General features: G+C 48.4%; 1 protein-coding gene across 1 annotated transcript in view; it reads right to left on the bottom strand.

The window, feature by feature from the left end:
- Positions 1–1,016: 1,016 nt before the first annotated feature.
- The window catches only part of LOC120931126 (uncharacterized protein HI_0077-like), a 51,494-nt gene continuing 32,403 nt past the window's right edge, over positions 1,017–20,107 (bottom strand). Inside the window, exons 7-12 of the mRNA XM_040342291.1 lie at positions 19,273–19,440; positions 16,167–16,236; positions 11,880–11,958; positions 9,984–10,137; positions 5,565–5,669; positions 1,017–1,708 (exon numbers count right to left, since the gene is read on the bottom strand). Of these exons, the coding sequence (XP_040198225.1) occupies positions 1,640–1,708; positions 5,565–5,669; positions 9,984–10,137; positions 11,880–11,958; positions 16,167–16,236; positions 19,273–19,440 (645 nt within the window). The 3' untranslated portion in view covers positions 1,017–1,639. The remainder of the gene's footprint in view (positions 1,709–5,564; positions 5,670–9,983; positions 10,138–11,879; positions 11,959–16,166; positions 16,237–19,272; positions 19,441–20,107) is intronic.

Genomic DNA, 20,107 nt, shown 5'->3' with positions numbered 1-20,107 from the left:
ACTAAGGGCCCTTTCACACTGGTGCGTTTTTGCCACGTTTTCGCGGTAAAAATAGCGCTATTAAAACGCTCCCCATGCCCCTCTCCATTGAAATGAATTAAAAACGCGGTAAAATCGCGGTGTTTTACCGCGATTTTAACGCTCCGTTTTTACCGCGATTTTACCTTGGTTTTTAATTCATTTCAATGGAGGGGGCATGGGGAGCGTTTTATGGGCGTTTTAATAGCGCTATTTTTACTGCAAAAACGCGGGAAAAACGCACCAGTGTGAAAGGGCCCTTACAGAAGGCTCATCTGTACTTAATAAATACATTGATTTTTTTCTCTGTATAAAGAAACAGTGTAAAGCCTCATACACACGATCGGATTTCCATCGGACAAAGCGCAGGACTTTTTCCTGTGGGTGTTGGCCATGAACTTGCATACAAACCGCAAAGAATTGTCGGCCAACAAACGCAAAACTACGTTTTTTTTTAGCTCTTTAACGCCACCCTTTGGGCAACTTCTGCTAGTGTTGTTTTATGCTGAGCTTGCGTGTTTGTACCTTGCATTTTTGTCCGAAGGACTTGTGTACACACGAACGGATAATCTGACAACACACATTTGTTGTCGAAAAATTTTAAAGCGTGCTATCCAACATTTGTTGGTGGAAAATCCGAAAAAACAATTGTCCGATGGAGCGTACAAACAGTCGGATTTTCCGACAACAGCCTGTCATCACACAATTCCGGTCGGAAAATCCGATCGTGTGTACGGGCATTCAGTTTATCTTGAATAGTGTTTGGCATAAAAGTGAGGTGTAGGCAGTAGTAAAAGTTGTATGTCGCGCCCAATCCTACATTGTCCAGCAATGAGTCGTATTTAGTAGTATAGAAGTGATGAGCAGCAGTGATGGAGTTGATAAAAAAAAAGGATTTTTGTACTCACCGTAAAATCCATTTCTCTGAGTTCATAGACGGACACAGCCTTCATTGACCTTAGGGTTATGCTTCTTCCTACCAGGAGACTGGTAGGAAGAAGCATAACCCTAAGGTCAATGAAGGCTGTGTCCGTCTATGAACGAAAGAGAAATTATTATTTTGTGTTTATGTTCTCTCTCTTCTAACCCCTCAAATATTGTTGTTCTTTATTATTAATATCTTTCTTGTTGCGGTGTGTGTGTGTGTATATATATATATATATATATATATATATGTATGTGCGTATTTCAGTATTACATTTAGTATTATTTTTCCTTGAATGAAAGTCAAGATAAAGTTAATCCTCCCGGGGTGAAGAGGAGAAACGGATGTCTTTCAACCCCCTCCTTTCTGCCCCTTCCATCGACCAAAGAGAAAATGCCCCCCATGTCCTGGAATGCTTGCCTCGTGGTGAAGAAACAGATGTAACAAAAGAACACCATATATGAATGAGCCAATCGGATGCACCCATATGTGATAATGTTTCCTTATGTCACTTGGACTATAAAAGCTGTAACTTGAATAAAGTCTTTCCTTTTCTGTTGGAGACGATGATGGAGACTGAAGCGTGAATTATTTCCTCCTGCCTGCATGCTCACATCACCATAGATTTGGCTCAGCGGCAGAATAGAACACGTATCCTGGAATTCAGCCCGGGAAATATCTATTACAATGTGATGCTTAAAGCGTAGGAGATTGTCTGAGAATAGTGGACTCCTCTCTGGATGGTTTCACCAAAGGAAGATACCACTGGAAGAGAGAGAGAGAGGGGGAAGGGGAACAAACAGAACATCAGATCACACAGAATGGAAGAGACAAAAATCTAAAGTACAGAACCAAACATCAGTATGGTGATCCTCTCCCTTTGGTTTGGGATACACAACGACTAAAGCAATAAAGCAATAGACATTGAAAAGCACCAAGAAATTTTTTTGTTTCCATGCAGGGATCTCCAAACTACGGCCCTCCAGCTGTTGTGGAACTACACGTCCCATGAGTAGAGCTGGGCAATTTTGGCCCCAAAAAAAATGATTTTTTTTAAAAAAAAATTGCAGATTCACAATGCAAATCATTTTTTATTTTTTTTTCCTGATAGGACCGGCGTGGTGTCCAATTTTTTTAGGCAAGGCCGCGATCCTGGGAAAAGGCCGTGGACTAGGCCGAAGCCGTGGCCTCGCCTAAAAAAACCTGCACGCAGCTCGCCGCGATCCTGGGAAAAGGCCGCGGCTTCGGCCTAGTCCACGGAGCGCCGGTCCTATGGGAAAAAAAAAATCTATTTGGTCAAAATCTGATTTGATTTGACCTCTCAACCCGATTCAAGATTTGACCAGGACAACATTATTTTGTTTCCATGCAGGGATCTCCAAACTGCGGCCCTCCAGCTGTTGTGGAACTACACGTCCCATGAGTAGAGCTGGGCAATTTTGGCCCCCCATAAAATCTACAATTTAAAAAAAAAAAAAAAGAGATTCAGGATGCGAATCTAGTTTTTTTTTTTTCCTGATGGTAGAAGACTGAACCACTTGCTGACCGCACTATAGCCAAACGACACATACAGTGCGGATGTTTAGTTCTGGCACGCTGTGATATGACAACTTCCCGTGATCGTGCCCTCTGCTGGGCACGGGCGGTGTGCTCTGATCGTAGTGTCCTCCGGCCATTACCGGTAGCTGGCACTAATAGGTGACACTGAGGAGTCACTGACTGGCAGCTGGCACCAAGAGGTGACACTGAGGAGGCACTGACTGGCAGCTGGCACCAAGAGGTGACACTGAGGAGGCACTGACTGGCAGCACTGATGGGTACTGGTAGCTGGCACTAAGAGGTGACACTGAGGAGTCACTGACTGGCAGCGCTGGTGGCTGGCACTAATAGGTGACACTGAGGAGGAGGCACTGACTGGCAGCACTGATGGGCACCGGTAGCTGGCACTAATAGGTAACACTGAGGAGGAGGCACTGACTGGCAGCACTGATGGGTACTGGTAGCTGGCACTAAGAGGTGACACTGAGGAGGCACTGACTGGAAGCGCTGGTAGCTGGCACTAATAGGTGACACTGAGGAGGAGGCACTGACTGGCAGCACTGATGGGCACCGGTAGCTGGCACTAATAGGCAACACTGAGGAGGCACTGACTGGCAGCACTGATGGGTACTGGTAGCTGGCACTAATAGGTGACACTGAGGAGGCACTGACTGGTAGCTGGCACTAATAGATGACACCGAGGAGGCACTGACTGGCAGCACTGATGGGCACCGGTAGCTGGCACTAATAGGTGACAGTGAGAAGGAGGCACTGATGGGTACTGGTAGCTGGCACTAATAGGTGACACTGAGGAGTCACTGACTGGCAGCTGGCACTAAGAGGTGACACTCAGGAGGCACTGACTGGCAGCTGGCACTAAGAGGTGACACTGAGGAGGCACTGACTGGCAGCTGGCACTAATAGGTGACACTGAGGAGTTACTGACTGGCAGCTGGCACTAACAGGTGACACTGAGGAGTCACTGACTGGCAGCTGGCACTAAGAGGTGACACTGAGGAAGCAATGATTGGCAGCACTGGTAGCTGGCACTAATAGGCGACACTGAGGAGGAGGCACTGACTGGCAGCACTGTTGGGACTGCCCTGATTATCAGTGTAAATGTCCCTTTTTGAGATGCCAGTTATTGGCTCTCTGACAACCTGAGGAAAGGAGTGCCAATCACTAGCATCCGTTTACCTCCATGATCAGCTGATTGGCTCTATGCTTCAATCTGTGATCAGCAAAGTCCAGAGGAACTGGCAGAATTATGTTTGGCTCTGTAGCAGCCATTGCACCGCATTATTAAAGTGGTGAAGATAAATACCGGAATCTATTGCCTAATCTAAAACGTGTCAGAACCAAAACTGCTGCAAGGCTTTCATGAATTAGCAGCAGGACTTTCTGTCTGCCACATGCTGATATACGTCGGCAGAATGGCCGGGTCAGGCAAATGGTCGTACCCGTTCGTCCCTTTAAATTTGCCGCTCCGCAAACTCGATGTTAACCGATGGCCCGCGATTTTGGCGAGGAGAGGCAGAACGGGGAGATTCCTATGTAAACAAGGCATTTCCCTGTTCTGCCTAGCAACATGACAGGGATCTACTGCTCCCAGTCATCAGGAGCAGTGATCTCGGTCATGTTCTAGCAAGACCAGCCCCCCCCACAGTTAGAATCACTCCCTAGAATACACTAAACCCCTTTCTCGCCCCCTAGTGGTTAACCCTTTCCCTGCCAGTGTCATTTACACAGTAATCAGTGCATTTTTATAGCACTGATCGCTGTATAAATGACAATGGTCCCAAAAATAGCGTCAAAACTGTCCGATGTGTCCGCCGCAATGTCACAATTCTGATAAAAATCACCGCCATTACTAGTAAAAAATAATAATAAAAATGCCACAAATCTATCTCCTATTTTGTAGACACTATGGACCGGATTCAGAAAGCAGTTACGATGGCGTATCTCCAGATACGCCGTCGTAACTCCGAATGCGGGACGTCGCAACTCGGCGCCTGATTCATAGAATCAGATACGCCTCACAATTGCCTAGATACGAGCGGCGTAAGTCTCTTACGCCGTTGTATCTGAGTTGCATATTTACGCTGGCCGCTAGGTGGCGCTTCCGTAGATTTACGCGTTGAATATGGTAATGAGCTAGATACGCCGATTCAGAAACGTACGTGCGCCCGGCGCATTTTTTTACGCCGTTTACGTAAGGCTTTTTTCGGCGTAAAGTTACCCCTGCTCTATAAGGCATAGCCAATGTTTGGACGTCGGGCCAGCGTCGAATTTTGCGTAGTTTACGCAAGTCGTACGCGAATAGGGCTGTGCGTAAGTTATGTTCACGTCTAAAGCATTAACTATTTGCTGCGTAATTTGGAGCATGTGCACTGGGATATTTTCACGTTCTTTAAGAACGTCAATTACGTGGGGTTCAGGGCTAATTAGCATACAACACGCCCCCTAACAGCCTATCTTGAATTACACGGGCTTACGCGGGCCAATATACGCTACGCCGCCGCAACTTTAGGCGCAAGTTCTTTCTGAAAACAGGACTTGCCTGTCAAAGTTACGGCGGCGTAGCGTATATGAGATACGCTACGCCCGCCTAAAGATAGGCAGATGTTTCTGAATACGGGCCTAGAACTTTTGTGCAAACCAATCAATATACGCTTATTGCTTCTTTTTTTACCCCAAAAAATGAAGAATACATATCGGCCTAAACTGAGGGAAAAAAAGTATTTTTTTTAATATATTTTTTGGGGATATTTATTATAGCAAAAAGTAAAAATATTGCTTTTTTTTTTTGTCGCTCTATTTTTGTTTATAGCGCAAAAAATAAAAACCGCAGAGGTGATCAAATACCACCAAAAGAAAGCTCTATTTGTAGGACAAAAAGGACATCAATTTTGTTTGGTTACAGCGTGCGCAATTTTCAGCTAAAGCGACGCAGTGCCGAATCGCAAAACATGCTCTGGTCAGGAAGGGGGTAAATTCTAACGGGGCTGAAGTGGTAAAGGGAACATAACAAAAAAGTATTGACCCCCCCCCCCCCCCCATGTTCAGCATTGCAAAACATTACCTCCTCTGACATCCCCGCTGATTTCCTGCCCTCCGTGTTGAAGGGAGGTTTCAGGTAACCTCTGAAGTAAAGTGGTACCAGTTCATGGAATGTGGATAAGCAGTCCTAAGTGAAGAGAAAGAATGCACCAGAAATATTTATAACAGTAATTACAGCTTGTGGCTGAGCATGCGCAGGAGCTTTCATGTTGGTGTGATGATCATAGGTTATGTGATGCCAGACAGGTTACATGTTGAGTGTTGGACAAGCGAGGAACGTGGGGCTGTTCATCCCTGTTCTATCGCACACTACACAGGAGGTGATCAGAGACAATGGCTGGCTGAACTCACATACAATGATATCAGAGCAGCCAGCTATTGTACACCATCACCGCCACAGCACTACAATGTCACCATAGTGACGACAATATGTACTAAAAATTATTTATAGAAAATACTTTTTTTTTTTACATATGGTCACCCGAGCAGTGCAGTGTCACCATAGACAGGGAGGGTGATGAGAGATTTGTTTTCTTTTTCTACTTACACTCTGATTGCTTTCTAAAGTAATGATCACTGTATAAGCAATCAGGGCCGGTCCTAGGCAGGGTGCACAGGGTGCTTTGCACCCAGGCGCCTGCAGAGTTCTCCCCTCCCTCCTCTCCTTGTTTGTGCCAGTCCTGAACTGAGCATAGGTGTGTCCGTCCAGAACTCATGTGTTTCTGACCATCTCCTGTATTATGTCTGCAGTCTCTGACCATCTCCTGTACTAAGTCTGCAGTCTCTGACCATCTCCTGTACTAAGTCTGCAGTCTCTGACCATCTCCTGTACTATGTCTGCAGTCTCTGACCATCTCCTGTACCATCTGCGGACTCTTGCAACTGTTTAACCACTTGCCGACCGCTGCACGCCGATATACATCGGCAGAATGGCAGCGTTAGGCAAATGGACGTACCTGTACGTACCGTCGCACTCTCCATGACCGTGTCTGTCCAGAACTCATGTGTTTCTGACCGTCTCCTGTACCATGTCTGCAGTCTCTGACCGTCTCCTGTACCATGTCTGCAGTCTGACGTCTCCTGTACTATGTCTGCAGTCTCTGACCGTCTCCTGTACTATGTCTGCAGTCTCTGACCGTCTCCTGTACTATGTCTGCAGTCTCTGACCGTCTCCTGTACCATGTCTGCAGTCTCTGACCGTCTCCTGTACCATGTCTGCAGTCTCTGACCGTCTCCTGTACTATGTCTACAGTCTCTGACCATCTCTTGCACTATGTCTACAGTCTCTGACCATCCCCTGTATCATGTCTGTAGTATATCTGGGGGTCTTTCTAACAGACGCTCTAACAGAAGCCCTCTCTGTGTCCATCAGAGAGGCCCCCCCTCCAGGTCCCAATAAAGTACTCTGCTTCTCTCCCTGTATTTTGTTTATTGTTAAGAGATAATGAAGACTTAGTGGGGGAGCATCTCTGTGGTTGAGTCATTGCCATAGAAACATGTATAAAGGGGAGGAGTTAGTAAAAATGACCACACCCATGTGGGGGGCACCAGAGATATTTCTCCACCCAGGCGCCTGTGACCCTAGGATCAGCCCTGTAAGCAATCAACCAGTAACACTGTTCAAAAGTTTCATTCATTAAACCTTTGCTTACTTCTGCGATTGGTCACAGCTATCAAATGGTACAGTGCAGTGAAGTGGGTGTGCAGGGTAGTGGCGCTGCTTGGTTGTGTTATAACTAGGGTCCTTGTATTTTCTCCAACCACTCATATGCTAACACTTTTTCACGCTAACAGAAGCCTCACTGGCACACAGAGGGTAAACTAGCCCCAGGTTCACACCAAGAGCGCACCATCATATTTTGTTTTTCTTTAAGCCCACAGGAGGGCTTAATTCACCTTATATCCACATTTTTGTGTATCACTAACACGCATTATAAGGGGACCTAATCCAAGTGGAGGTTTTTCTACATAAACCTACCACATAGGCACCCGACACTTTTATTACGCACCTTACATCAGGGTGGTTGGAGAAAATACAAGGACCCTAGTTATAACACAACCAAGCAGCGCCACTACCCTGCACACCCACTTCACTGCACTTTTAACCGGTCTCTCTTTGAGAAACCACCCAGGGGGCAGCAGCTCATCTACCCAGTCCTAGCGCGGAAGTTTACCCCTTCTTTATCAAATGGTACAGGGCTGCTGTGATTGGCCCTGGTACCATGTGATCACTGTGACCAATCACAGACAAGGTTGTCATTCACAATGCACTGCTTACTACTGTGTGATCTGCGATTGGTCACAGTGATCACATGGTACCAGGGCCAATCACAGCAGACCTGTACCATTTGATAGCTGTGACCAATCACAGAAGTAAGCAAAGGTTTAATGAATGAAACTTTTGGTGGTGGCAGCATCATGTGGTGGGGATGCTTTTCTTCAGCAGGGACAGGGAAGCCGGTTAGAGTTGATGGGAAGATGAATGGAGCCAAATGCAGGACAATCTTAAAAGAAAACCTGTTAGAGTCTGCCTATTTTCAGGCAGCTCCAGTCTGGTCATATGATCCCCTGTATCAGCCAGAGGTTGGCTGCAAGGGTAAAAATGCTTGCCAACTACTGTAACTATAATTGGTCACAGTAATCACATGGTACCAGGGACGCTTACAGCAGCCCGGTACTATAATAAGCTGTCTCTGGTGGACACTGTGGGTCACAGATCGGGGGGGGGAGGACGTATGAAAACAAGAGAACACAAGAGGCCATCTTACATAAACGGCTGGGTGGAAAGTGCTTAAAAATGCTCCCTCCCCCCTCCCAACCCCTATGCTTACTAACCTGTGTAAGAAAGATGTATATATTTACCCATTTCAGTGATGTTCCAGTCTGGTCATGTGACTGGCTCCCCCGTCCTCATGCAGTGGTCCCTTCGGGGGACAGGAGGGAGCGCTGACAACAGAATAGGCCATAGTAAGCCTGTAAGTAAGCCATAGTAAGCCTGCCTATGGGTGACGTCACTGCGCCAGGCTTTACCAGTCATTGGCAATCGCTATCTCCCTTGCAGCCAACCTCTGGTTGACACAGGGGATCAAATGACCAGACTGGAGCAGCCTGGAAATAGATGTGTTCTATGTGGTGTCCCCTGTACCTGGTCTTGAGGTTCAACAGCACCTACCCAGTATGTCCCGAGGAAGCAACTAAAAATGCGAAACACGTTGACAAGAAGGCTTGGAGAAGCTTATGGATTTTACTCATTGGTATTTTCATACAGTAGTTGTGTCCATTACGGATTCTATACAAGATATTCTATATCCATACTTCCATGTCTATCCTATTGGGTATCTGTGGACCTTGTCAGTTAGTAGGGTGCTTTTGTCTGTTCTGTTATTTTAATCATTTGTAATAAAGATATTATATTTTTATAAACTACTGCCTCATGTTATGCACACAAAGTTCACTTTGATTTGATAGGAGTTGTCTCAATTCATGAAATCCTTTCTATAATCATTGGATGTTGGCATAGTGGGGGGGGGTCTCCCCTTTCTATCTTTATAGGGAGATAAACAGCCCATAATCCTGATGGCTAGGGGTGCAACGGATCACAGTTGATCCGTGATCCGAATGGGTCACCCCCTTCAGATCGGAACACACTGTGATCCGCGGATTGCAGCGGCTCCGGAGCTAGGCCGAAGCTGCGACCTTTCCTAACGTTATGGCCGCGGCTTCGGCCTACCTCCGGAGCCGCGGCCATAACGCTAGGAAAGGCCCCGGCTTCGGCCTAGCTCCGGAGCCGCAGGAATAACATTAGGAAAGGCCGCGGCTTCGGCCTAGCTCCGGAGCCGCGGCCATCTTGGTACACCCGGCAGCGGCCCTACTCTGTTTACACCCACAGAGGAGGAGCCGCACTCGTGGGACACACGCTGGGAGTGTCTGTACTGCCCGAGGGGGGGGGTCTTGCCCTGAGGGGAGGGGGGGTCTCTTGCCCTGAGAGGAGGGGGGGGGTCTCTTGCCCTGAGAGGAGGGGGGGTCTCTTGCCCTGAGAGGAGGGGGGGTCTCTTGCACTGAGAGAAGGGGGGGGTCTCTTGTACTGAGAGGAGGGGGGGGACTGTTGTACTGAGAGGAGGGGGGGTCTCTTGTACTAAGAGGAGGCGGGGTGTCTGCACTGAGGGGGTACTATAGTCGGTGGGGGGGTGAACAGTGGGGGGGGGGGCGTGTATATTACAGTGGGGGGGGGGAGATGTGTATATTACAGTGGGGGGGGGTGTATATTACAGTGGGGGAGAATTTTTTTTTTTTTTTTTGCCGATCCAAAAAATTATCTGATCCGAGGAACGATCCGAACCGTGAGTTTTTTGATCCGTTGCACCCCTACTGATGGCTGATGAATAGTTGGAGGACAGCACCAGATTTTAGTGTTACTGAGACTAACTGGATCATCACTTACCCGCTGCTCTTTGGCACAGATGTAAGTGAACCACTTCAGGCCAGCTGCCACGTGAGTGATCTCATCAGTGTAAATGACTTCCAGTACCTGGGCCGAGCTTTCATCCCCCTGAGCCGAGAATCGCTGTAATGTCTGCGGGTGGACGTCCAATCCTCTAAAAAAAAAACAGCCAATTAATATTCCATTATTTATTGAGAACAGAACGTGAGGCACAAAGTAAAGCTGCAGAATGCCAACATATTCTACAAGCGCACTGAACGATTCACATTAGAGATATGCCCGATCCACACACCACGGGGTGCAATCTGCGGAATTTTGCAACTGTTTAACCACTTGCAGACCGCTGCACGCCGATATACGTCGGCAGAATGGCAGCGTTAGGCAAATGGACGTACCAGTACGTACCGCCGCACTCTCCATGACCGTGCCCGCGGGCCCCTAGAACTCGATATTCGCTGGTGTCCTGCGATCGGGTTACGGAACGGCAGAATGGGGGGATGCCTTTATAAACAAGGCATTTCCCTGTTCTGCCTAGTGACAGGACACTGATCTACTGTTCCTGTCATCGGGAGCAGTGATCAGTGTCGTATCACTTGTAGCCCAGACCCCCCACAGTTAGAATCACTCCCTAGGACACAGTTAACCCCTTCCTCACCCCTAGTGTTTAACCCCCCTCCTTGCCAGTGTCAGTTACACAGTAATCGGTGCATTTTTATAGCTCTGATCGCTATAGATGAGGGCCTTATGCTACTGATAATATGCACAACAGTCCCTGTTTCATGGACCACACAGCAGAATATTACACATGTAGGTATGTTTGTGTGGAAAGGTTTGTCTAAACCAGTGGTTCTCAACATCAGTCCTCAAGTATCCCCAACAGGCCATGTACCCTCTGTCCTCAATTACCCCCAACAGGCCATGTACCCTCAGTCCTCAAGTACCCCCAACAGGCCATGTACCCTCAGTCCTCAAGTACCCCCAACAGGCCATGTACCCATGTACCCTCAGTCCTCAAGTACCCCCAACAGGCCATGTACCCTCAGTCCTCAAGTACCCCCAACAGGGCATGTATCCTCAGTCCTCAAGTACCCCCAACAGGCCATGTACCCTCAGTCCTTAAGTACCCCCAACAGGCCATGTACCCTCATTCTTCAAGTACCCCCAATGGGCCATGTACCCTCAGTCCTCAAGTACCCCCAACAGGCCATATACCCTCAGTCCTCAAGTATCCCCAACAGGCCATGTACCCTCAGTCCTCAAGTACCCCCAACAGGCCATGTACCCTCAGTCATCAAGTACCCCCAACAGGCCATGTACCCTCAGTCCTCAAGTACCCCCAACAGACCATGTACCCCCAACAGGCCATGTACCCTCAGTCCTCAAGTACCCCCAACAGACCATGTACCCCCAGTCCTCAAGTACCCCCAACAGGCCATGTACCCCCAGTCCTCAAGTACCCCCAACGGGCCATGTTTTGGGAACTTCCCTTAGATAAAATAGCCCTTATCAATACCATGTTATTGATTTAAAGCAGCTGTGCAAAGCAAAGGAAAACATGAAAACCTGGAGGACTGAGGTTGAGAACCACTGGTCTAAACCATAGGTGTCCAACCTGTGGAACTCCAGCTGTTGCCGAACTACATTACCCATGGGGCATTGCAAGGAAAGTCCTGTGTGGCATTGCAAGGCTGACAGTTACAAGCATGACTCCCAAAGGCACAAGCATGATGAGACTTGTAGTTCCGCTACAAACAAGCTTGAGGGCCGCAGGTTGGACAACCATGGTCTAAACCTAAAACGGGAACATACAGACTCCATGCAGATAGTGACCCTGGAAAAAATGAGGCTCAAGGCCCCAGAGTGTGTAAAACAAGACTGCATACTGTACAGTGTTACCTGGCTTCATGGACCATATGGACAATAGCCAGACGTCCAAGGAGGTCATGAGCAGTGTCTGAAGCAGATTGCCACAATCCTGGAAGAAACAAAAAATATGAAATCACAGGACCCTACTTTGCAAAAAATGCACTTCGAGGTCTATATATACCGTATTTATCGGCGTATACCGCGCACTATTTTGCCCTGAAAATCAGGGCAAAATCGTGGGTGTGCTGTATACGCTGATACCCGCGCTGAATTTGAATACTGCGCCGGCATATACCGAGCGCAGTACACTCGTGTATCTTTCGGGCAGTTTCGGCGCCTCTCGTGCTGACGTCCTGGATGTACAGGTCGTCAGCGCGTGAGTAGCCGAGCCTGCCCTACGATACACGAGTGTACTGCGCTCGGTATATGTCGGCGCAGTATTCAAACTCGACGCGGGGACGCCGGACCCGACGAAGAGGACACCCGAAGCCGCAGACGGACGCCGGACCCGACGAGGCCGCCGCGGAAGACACCAAAACTGTAAGTACAAAAAATCTTTTTTTCACAGGAATTCGGGGCAAGTTTAGGGGTGCACGCTATACCCCGATAAATACGGTATATAAATAAATAAATAAATAAATAAATGTGTTGGCACATGACTCAAGCATGTCAACCCAACTGTCACAAATAATTTCCGTAATTGGTGGAACATCTTTTCTTTACTATGATCGTAAGTTCCATCAAGTTGCTTTTTATTGCATTATGGCCACTGGTGGAGCTGCGAAATCTTTGGAAGTTACATCAGCCATTCTCAACTAGGGTTCCTCCAGAGCAGAGTTTCTCAATCAGGGTTCGGTGAAAGGTCCCCAGGCATCAATCACTGACAGCAGACAACGAGATTACATCTCCTCTGCTGACGCATGCTGAGCTAGGCAGGGAAGCAGCTGTGAACCTAGCTGTGGAGGGCTTTTCCATACTGGCTTCTCCTCCCCCCTGTCCATCCCAGGTGCTTGTAAGTGACATAACATGGGATGGACAGGAGAGAAGGAGGGGCTGGCAGGGAACAGCACACTACAGAGCACCGATTGCAGCAGCTTCCCTGCATTGCTCTGCATATGAACTAGTGTATTGTATTGCCCTACTTTCATATAATGTGCCCTGCTCTCATGCAATGTGCCCTCTTGACCCTCTGTACCCTGCCCTGCTGCCCCCCTGTACACTGTATATCTCAAGTTGAGCCCAGAAGCACAAGTGTTACATGAAATAGGTCCATTTTATTATCAATTCCATTATTTAATGATATTTATAAAAAATAACTATTTTCCGGCGTATAAGACGACTTTCTGGATGCAAAAAAATGCATCCAAAGTCGGGGGTCGTCTTATACTCCGGGTACGGTCTCTGCCATCACTCACTTTTTTGTAAATAGGCGGTGCGGTGACAGTCTCCGGCTGCTGCGAGCGTCAGTGATTTAAAAGACGCTCCTTCTTCTCAGCGTGTTCTGTGATAGGTGGAACACAAATCAGCGCCTCTGTTCTGTGTTCCTCCTATCACAGATGCCTTCTCATCCTCAAACGAGATGAGAAAACGACCGTGATAGGCGGAACACAGAACAGAGGCGCTGCTGGGAAGATTTGTGTTCCGCCTATCACAGGACAGTCTGAGGAGAAGGCGCGTCTTTTAAATCATTGACGCGCGCAGCACGGAGACTGTCAACGCACCGCCTGAAAAAAAAGTGAGTGATGCCACTGGGGGGCAAGTTCAGACACAGTGGGGGGCAAGTTCAGGCACAGTGGGGGGCAAGCTCAGGCACAGTGGGGGCAAGCTCAGGCACAGAGAGGGGGCAAGCTCAGGCACAGAGAGGGGGCAAGTGATGGCACAGAGAGGGGGCAAGTGATGGCACAGAGAGGGGGCAAGTGATGGCACAGAGAGGGGCATGTAATGTAATGGCACAGTGAGGAATGTAATGTAATGGCACAGTGAGATTTGAAAAAGCCTGTTTCTGTCAGCGGTTCTGGCTCCCCCTCAGCTTCCAGAAAGACTAGTAGGAAGGGGGTAGTCTTATACAGTGAGTATATCCAAAAACCAAAATTTTTCCTGGAAAATTAGGGGGTCGTCTTATACGCCGGAAAATACGGTACATCAACAGCTGGCTGATCACAGCAATTGTGAGCAATTCCACGAGCTAAAGATCTGAATATTGAAGGGTGCCTCCAAGGTAAAAAGGTTGAGAAGCTCTGCTCCAGAGGTTGCCAGGGATTCCATGAGCTGTGGCTGACTGACCTCTCATATGATGGGGCCTTCATAGTGCTAGGGCTACTTGGCAAAGCCAAGTAAGGGTGGTATTCTGACCGCCAGTGTAAGGGTTTTATTCATCCCATCGACTACCAATGTGGAAGGCATTTTTCCCCATTGCCCCCAGGTGAATTGATTTCAGTAAGGTTTTCCTAGGACCTGAAGGTTGATTTAGAGCAAGGGTCTCCAAATTTTTTAAACGGCCAGTGGCCCCGATCCTGCTGTTCTGGGGTCCCACTGTGGCTCTCGCGGCTCCTCCCCGCAATAGCTAACCCCCTCTGGGAAGCTCTATCCTGAGGGGGTTACCTTGCGGGCGCGCTTCCGTGTCATGCACTCGGCGTCCATAGCCGCCAAGTGTATGACTTGGCCCCGCGTCATTGGATTTGATTGATAGCAGCGGGAGCCAATGGATGTGCTGCTACCAATCTATCCAATCAACACCGAGACTCCGTGGAGAAGAGGACGCCGGGGGACGCGCAGAGCAGGTGAAGGGGCTTAGGTAAGTAAAACGGGGGGGGGGCTGGGGGGCCGGTGACAGCCAGGTGTTTTTTCACCTTGATGCATATCCTTTACCTTTACAACCCCTTTAATGCCCTTTAGGTTTTAGGGGGGACAGATAGTGGCCAGTTGGGGTAGCAAATGTCCTGCGTCCAGCATTAGTGATAATAAACATGGCTGCAGGGTTGGTGGTCAGTAGGCGGAGTAGTGCCCCATCATTGGCATCAGATTAACAAATCGTGCCCCATAGTACTGTAGGTGTCATTGGAAGGCATAAGGGCGCCAAGGGCCAGATAAAGGCTAGCAAAGGGCCACACTTGGAGACCCCTGTTGTAGAGGTTTTTTTTCTGGGATGATAAGTAGGGTTGTCCTGATACAACTTTTTTAGGACCGAGTACAAGTACCGATACTTTTTATCAAGTACTCGCCGATACCGATTACCGATAATTTTTTTTAAATCTCATGTGACAGCGGCACACGTGTCAGTATTTTTTTTTTTACAATTCTTTTTATTTGATTTTATTTTTTACAATTTTTTTTTTTTTTACAATGCTTTCTTTTTTTAAGGGGGTGGGGAGGAATGGACAGTGTCAGTGTGTGTTTTTTTTTACAATTCTTTTTTTTATTATTTATTGCAATTTTTCTATTTTTTATCAGCCCTGTTGGGGGGCTTTGGTGAGATATCAGGGGTCTTAACAGACCTCTGACATCTCCCCTCTGAGACAGAGAGAAGGACTAGGGACACAGATTCCCCCAGTCCCTTTCTCAGCAGCCTCAGCTGCACTGAAAATGAATGGAGAGAAGACAGCCGCTTCTTTTCATTCATAAACTGAAACATTGTAAACAGTTTACGATGTTTCAGTTATGTGAATGTACAGAGTCATCACTGACTCTGTACATTCAGAAAAGGTAGGAGCCGGATTTACCGGCTCCTACCGCCGCTCTCCATCCTGAATGATTGAGGGGGTGGAGGAGGAGAATGGAGGGGGGGGGGGGGACAGCGGCAGCAAGGAGGGGGGACACGGCGGCAGGACATGGCAGCAGCAAGGAGGGGGGACACGGCGGGAGCAAGGAGGGGGGACACGGCGGCAGGACATGGCGGCAGCAGGGAGGGGGGACACGGCGGGAGCAAGGAGGGGGGATACGGCGGCAGGACATGGCGGCAGCAAGGAGGGGGGACACGGCGGCAGCAAGGAAAAACACGGCAGCATGGAGGGACACGGCGGGGGCTGGTGGAGGACAGTCAGCGGTGATCAGTACTTGTAACTCCCCCACTGCACTGATCACCTCTGACTGTCCCAGTATCGGGTGAAGCATTGGAGCATTTGCCCGAGTACAAGTACTCGGGCAAATGCTCGGTACTGATACCGATACTAGTATCGGTATCGGGACAACCCTAGTGATAAGGTTGAGAAAGTTTGTATTGCACAAATTACAGTGATTATTTGTGACAGCTGTATAAATGCTTGAGACATTCCCACCCCGCAATCTGACAGTACAGGATATAGTGTGATAAGAACGTACCATTGTGGACAGGAAGATCACCAAATGTACTGCCCAGCTCTGTAAGGCGCTTCTGTAGAAGGCAGTAATGCTGAGAAAGAGATGAAGCCACACGTTAGATAAATTGAATATTACAGTGTCTTGAAAAAGTATTCATACCCCTTGAAATTTTCCACACTTTGTCATGTTACAACCAAAAAACGTAAATGTGTTTTATTGGGATTTTATGTGATAGACCAACACAAAGTGTCACATAATTGTGAAGTGGAAGGAAAATGATAAATGATTTTCATAATCTTTTTACAAATAAATGTAAAAAGTGTGGGGGGTGCATTTGTATGGCGCCCCCCGGAGTCAATACTTTCTCTACAAGTCTTTTTTTGGGGGCGTCTCTACCAGCTTTGCACATCTAGAGAGGGATTTGCACATTTCTGCCCATTCTTCTTTGCAAAATATCTCAAGTTCTGTCAGATTGGATGGAGAGCGTCTGTGATCAGCAATTTTCTCTTGCCACAGATTCTCAATGGGATTTAGGTCTGGACTGTGACTGGGCCATTCTAACACATGAATATGCTTTGATCTAAACCATTCCATTGTAGCTCTGGCTGTATGTTTAGGGTCGTTGTCCTGCTGGAAGGTGAACCCCCACCCCAGTCTCAAGTCTTTTGCAGACTCTAATGCCGCGTACACACGAGAGGATCTATCTGCTGGAATTTATCCGCGGATCACTTTCAGCGGATAGATCCGCTGGTGTGTACAACCCAGCGGATATTTATCCGCGGATATTTTTCGGGCCGATGGTTTTCCAGCGGATCAAAATTTCTTAGCATGCTAAGAAATCGATCCGCTGGAATCCAGTCCAGCGGATTGATCCGATGGTCTGTACAGACTCACCGGATCAATCCGTCCGAATCCATCCCTCGCATGCGTCGTAATGATTCGACGCATGCGTGGAAGTCCTTATATTACAGCGTCGCGCACGTCGCCGCGTCATCATCGCGGCGACGGCGCGACACGTCACCGCGGAGGGAATTCCGCACGGATTTTGATCTGATGGTTAGTACAACCATCAGATCAAAATCCGCCAGAGGATAAATCCTCTCGTGTGTACTAGGCCTAACAGGTTTTCTTCTATATTGCCCTGTATTTGTCTCCATCCATCTTCCCATCAACTCTGACCAGCTTCCCTGTCCCTGCTGAAGAAAAGCATCCCCACCACATGATGCTGCCACCACCATGTCTCACGGTGGGGATGGTGAGTTCAGGGTGATGTGCAGTGTTAGTTTTCCCCCCACACATAGCGATTTGCTTTTAGGCCAAAAAGGTACATTTTGGTGTCATGTGACCAGAGCACCTTCTTCCACATGTTTGCTGTGTCCCCTCCCCCACATGGCTTCTCACAAACTGCAAACAGGACTTCTTATGTCTTTCTTTCTCCAATGTATTTCTTCTTGTCACTCTTCCATAAAGGGCAGATTTGTGGAGAGACCACTAATAGTTGTCCTGTGGACAGATTCTCCCCCCTGAGCTGTGGATCTCTGCAGCTCCTCCAGAGTTACCATGGGCCTCTTGGCTGCTTCTCTGATGAATGCTCCCCTTGCCCGGCCCGGTCAGTTTAGGTGGACGGCCATGTCTTGGTAGGTTTGCAGTTGTACCATACTCTTTCCATTTTCGGATGATGGATTGAACAGAGCTCTGTGAGATCTTCAAAGCTTGGGATATTTTTTATAACCTAACCCTGCTTTATACTTCTCCACAACTTTATTCCTAACCTGTCTGGTGTGTTCCTTGGCCTTCATGATGCTGTTTGTTCACCAAGGTTCTCTAACAAACCTCTGAGTGCTTCACAGAACAGCTGTATTTATATGGACATTAAAATTACACACAGGTGGACTCTATTTACCAATTAGGTGACTTCTGAAGGCAATTGGTTCCACTAGATTTTAGTTGGGGGTATCAGAGTAAAGCGGTGAATACAAATGCCACCCCCCCCCCCCGCACACTTTTCACAGATTTGTAGAAACATTTGAGCCACTTTGTGTTGGTCTATCACAGGGGTCCTCAAACTACGGCCCACGGGCCGTAGTTTGAGGACCCCTGTGATAGAGGACTTTTAACCGGCCCACCCGACCCTGACAGGCAACCCTGGTTACACGGCAGGTTGTAACACAGCGATCCCGCTGTGTCACGGAGATCACAGTGTTAACAGTTCGGGCGCGCTGTGATAAATGTCCTGCCCTCCTCCTCCTAGACCAGCTCGTGTGATAGAGCCAGTGTTCTGTCTATCACACGAGTTGGTCTAGGAGGAGGAGGGCGGGACATTTATCACAGCGCGCCAGAACTGTTACCAACACTGAGCTTCGTGATCAGCAGTTTGGCACAGTAAGGAGAAAGGCTGTGAGAGGCTTACGACGGTGAGGGGGGGCTGATGATGAAATGACGATGATGATGGTGGGGGGGGGGGCTGATGATGATGAAATGATGATGTAATGATGGTGGGGGGGGGCTGATGAAATGATGATGTGATAATGATGGGGGGGGGCTTGCAATGAGGGGCTGATGATGTAGTGGGGGAGGCTTGCAATGAGGGGCTTGCAATGGTGAGGGGGGGTTGCAATGAGGGGCTGATGATGGTGAGGGGGGCTTGCAAAGGTGAGGGGGGGTTGCAATGAGGGGCTGATGATGATGATGATATGATGATGGTGAGGTGTGGGGGCTTGCAATGATCATGATCGGTTTGCAATTAATGATTGTGAGGGGGGGGGGCTTGAAATGAGGGGCTTATAATGATGAAAGGGGAGGGTTGCAATGATGGTGAGGGGCTTGCAATGGTGAGGGGGGGCTTGAAATGATGGCTTGAATTTGAAATGACGGTGAGGGTGGGCTCAAAATAACATATGTGCAGTGTGCATAGGAAATTGTTCAAAGTTTTTTTTATAGCCCACAGTGAACGGCCGGCCCCCTGTTTAAAAAGTTTGAGGACCCCTGGTCTATCACATAAAATCCCAATAAAAATACATGTTTTTGGTTGTAACATTACCAAATGTGGAACATTTCAAAAGGGGTATGAATACTTTTTCAAGGCACTGTAGTAAGTGGATTATTTTCTACACAACGGACTACGAACCTTTGCTTCATCTCCGGCCACCTTTACAAAGTCTGAGAAGAATTCTCTTGGAAGTTTCTCTCCAGATTGCAGTTGGAAGTGAGAAAAACGTGCGATAATGTCCCAGGACAGGTCTATGGCCCACTGTTCGATGTTTGCTAGAGAGTGCAGCAATGCAATCCTACTGGCCTACAAAACACATAAGACAGAAGCATCACCAAACCACCAAAATAAGACACGGGAACCTTTGCACTAAATATCACTTTAATTTGCGCAGTTTGGAAACAACGAAACAGGGTTCGTACGCCTTTACCAAAAAACTGCCTGTGCAAGCTGAGCTCAGAGCTACTGGAAACTGGAATCTAAAAAAAAAAAATCATACTTAGCTAAATGGCTGCAGAACCGATCCCAGCTGCAACTGCGCCTCTCAGGCTTACCCCGAGAACTGAGTGATCAAAGACCGCTGATCTGGCAGTTCTCCCCTCCGCTCTGTGCAGAGAGCCGTGACTGTCACTCACTGGTTCTCTTCTCTGCCCCTCCCGCCATGCTGACAGAGAGGGGGGGCTGACAGGGGGGTTGCTGACAGAGAGGGGGGCGTGCTGACAGGGAGGGGGGCGTGCTGACAGGGAGGGTTGCTCACAGAGAGGGGGGCTGATGGGGGGGTTGCTGACAGGGGGGTGGCTTACTGAGAGTGGCAGGCTGACAAATGGGCGGGTGGAAGAGTGGATGAAACAGAGACCTCATCTCAGTCAGGACTCAGGAGAAACACAGCGCGCCAGGCAGGGGGCGGGACTCCGGGTTGCCGCGATCATCCACTGTCCAGCCCGCCTCCACATGTGACCAATCGCAGACCCGA

This window comes from Rana temporaria, chromosome 3, assembly GCF_905171775.1.
Source record: "Rana temporaria chromosome 3, aRanTem1.1, whole genome shotgun sequence".
NCBI lineage: Eukaryota > Metazoa > Chordata > Amphibia > Anura > Ranidae > Rana > Rana temporaria.
The sequence above is the reverse complement of the archived record's forward strand: the minus strand, read 5'-3'. Positions and strand labels throughout refer to the sequence as shown.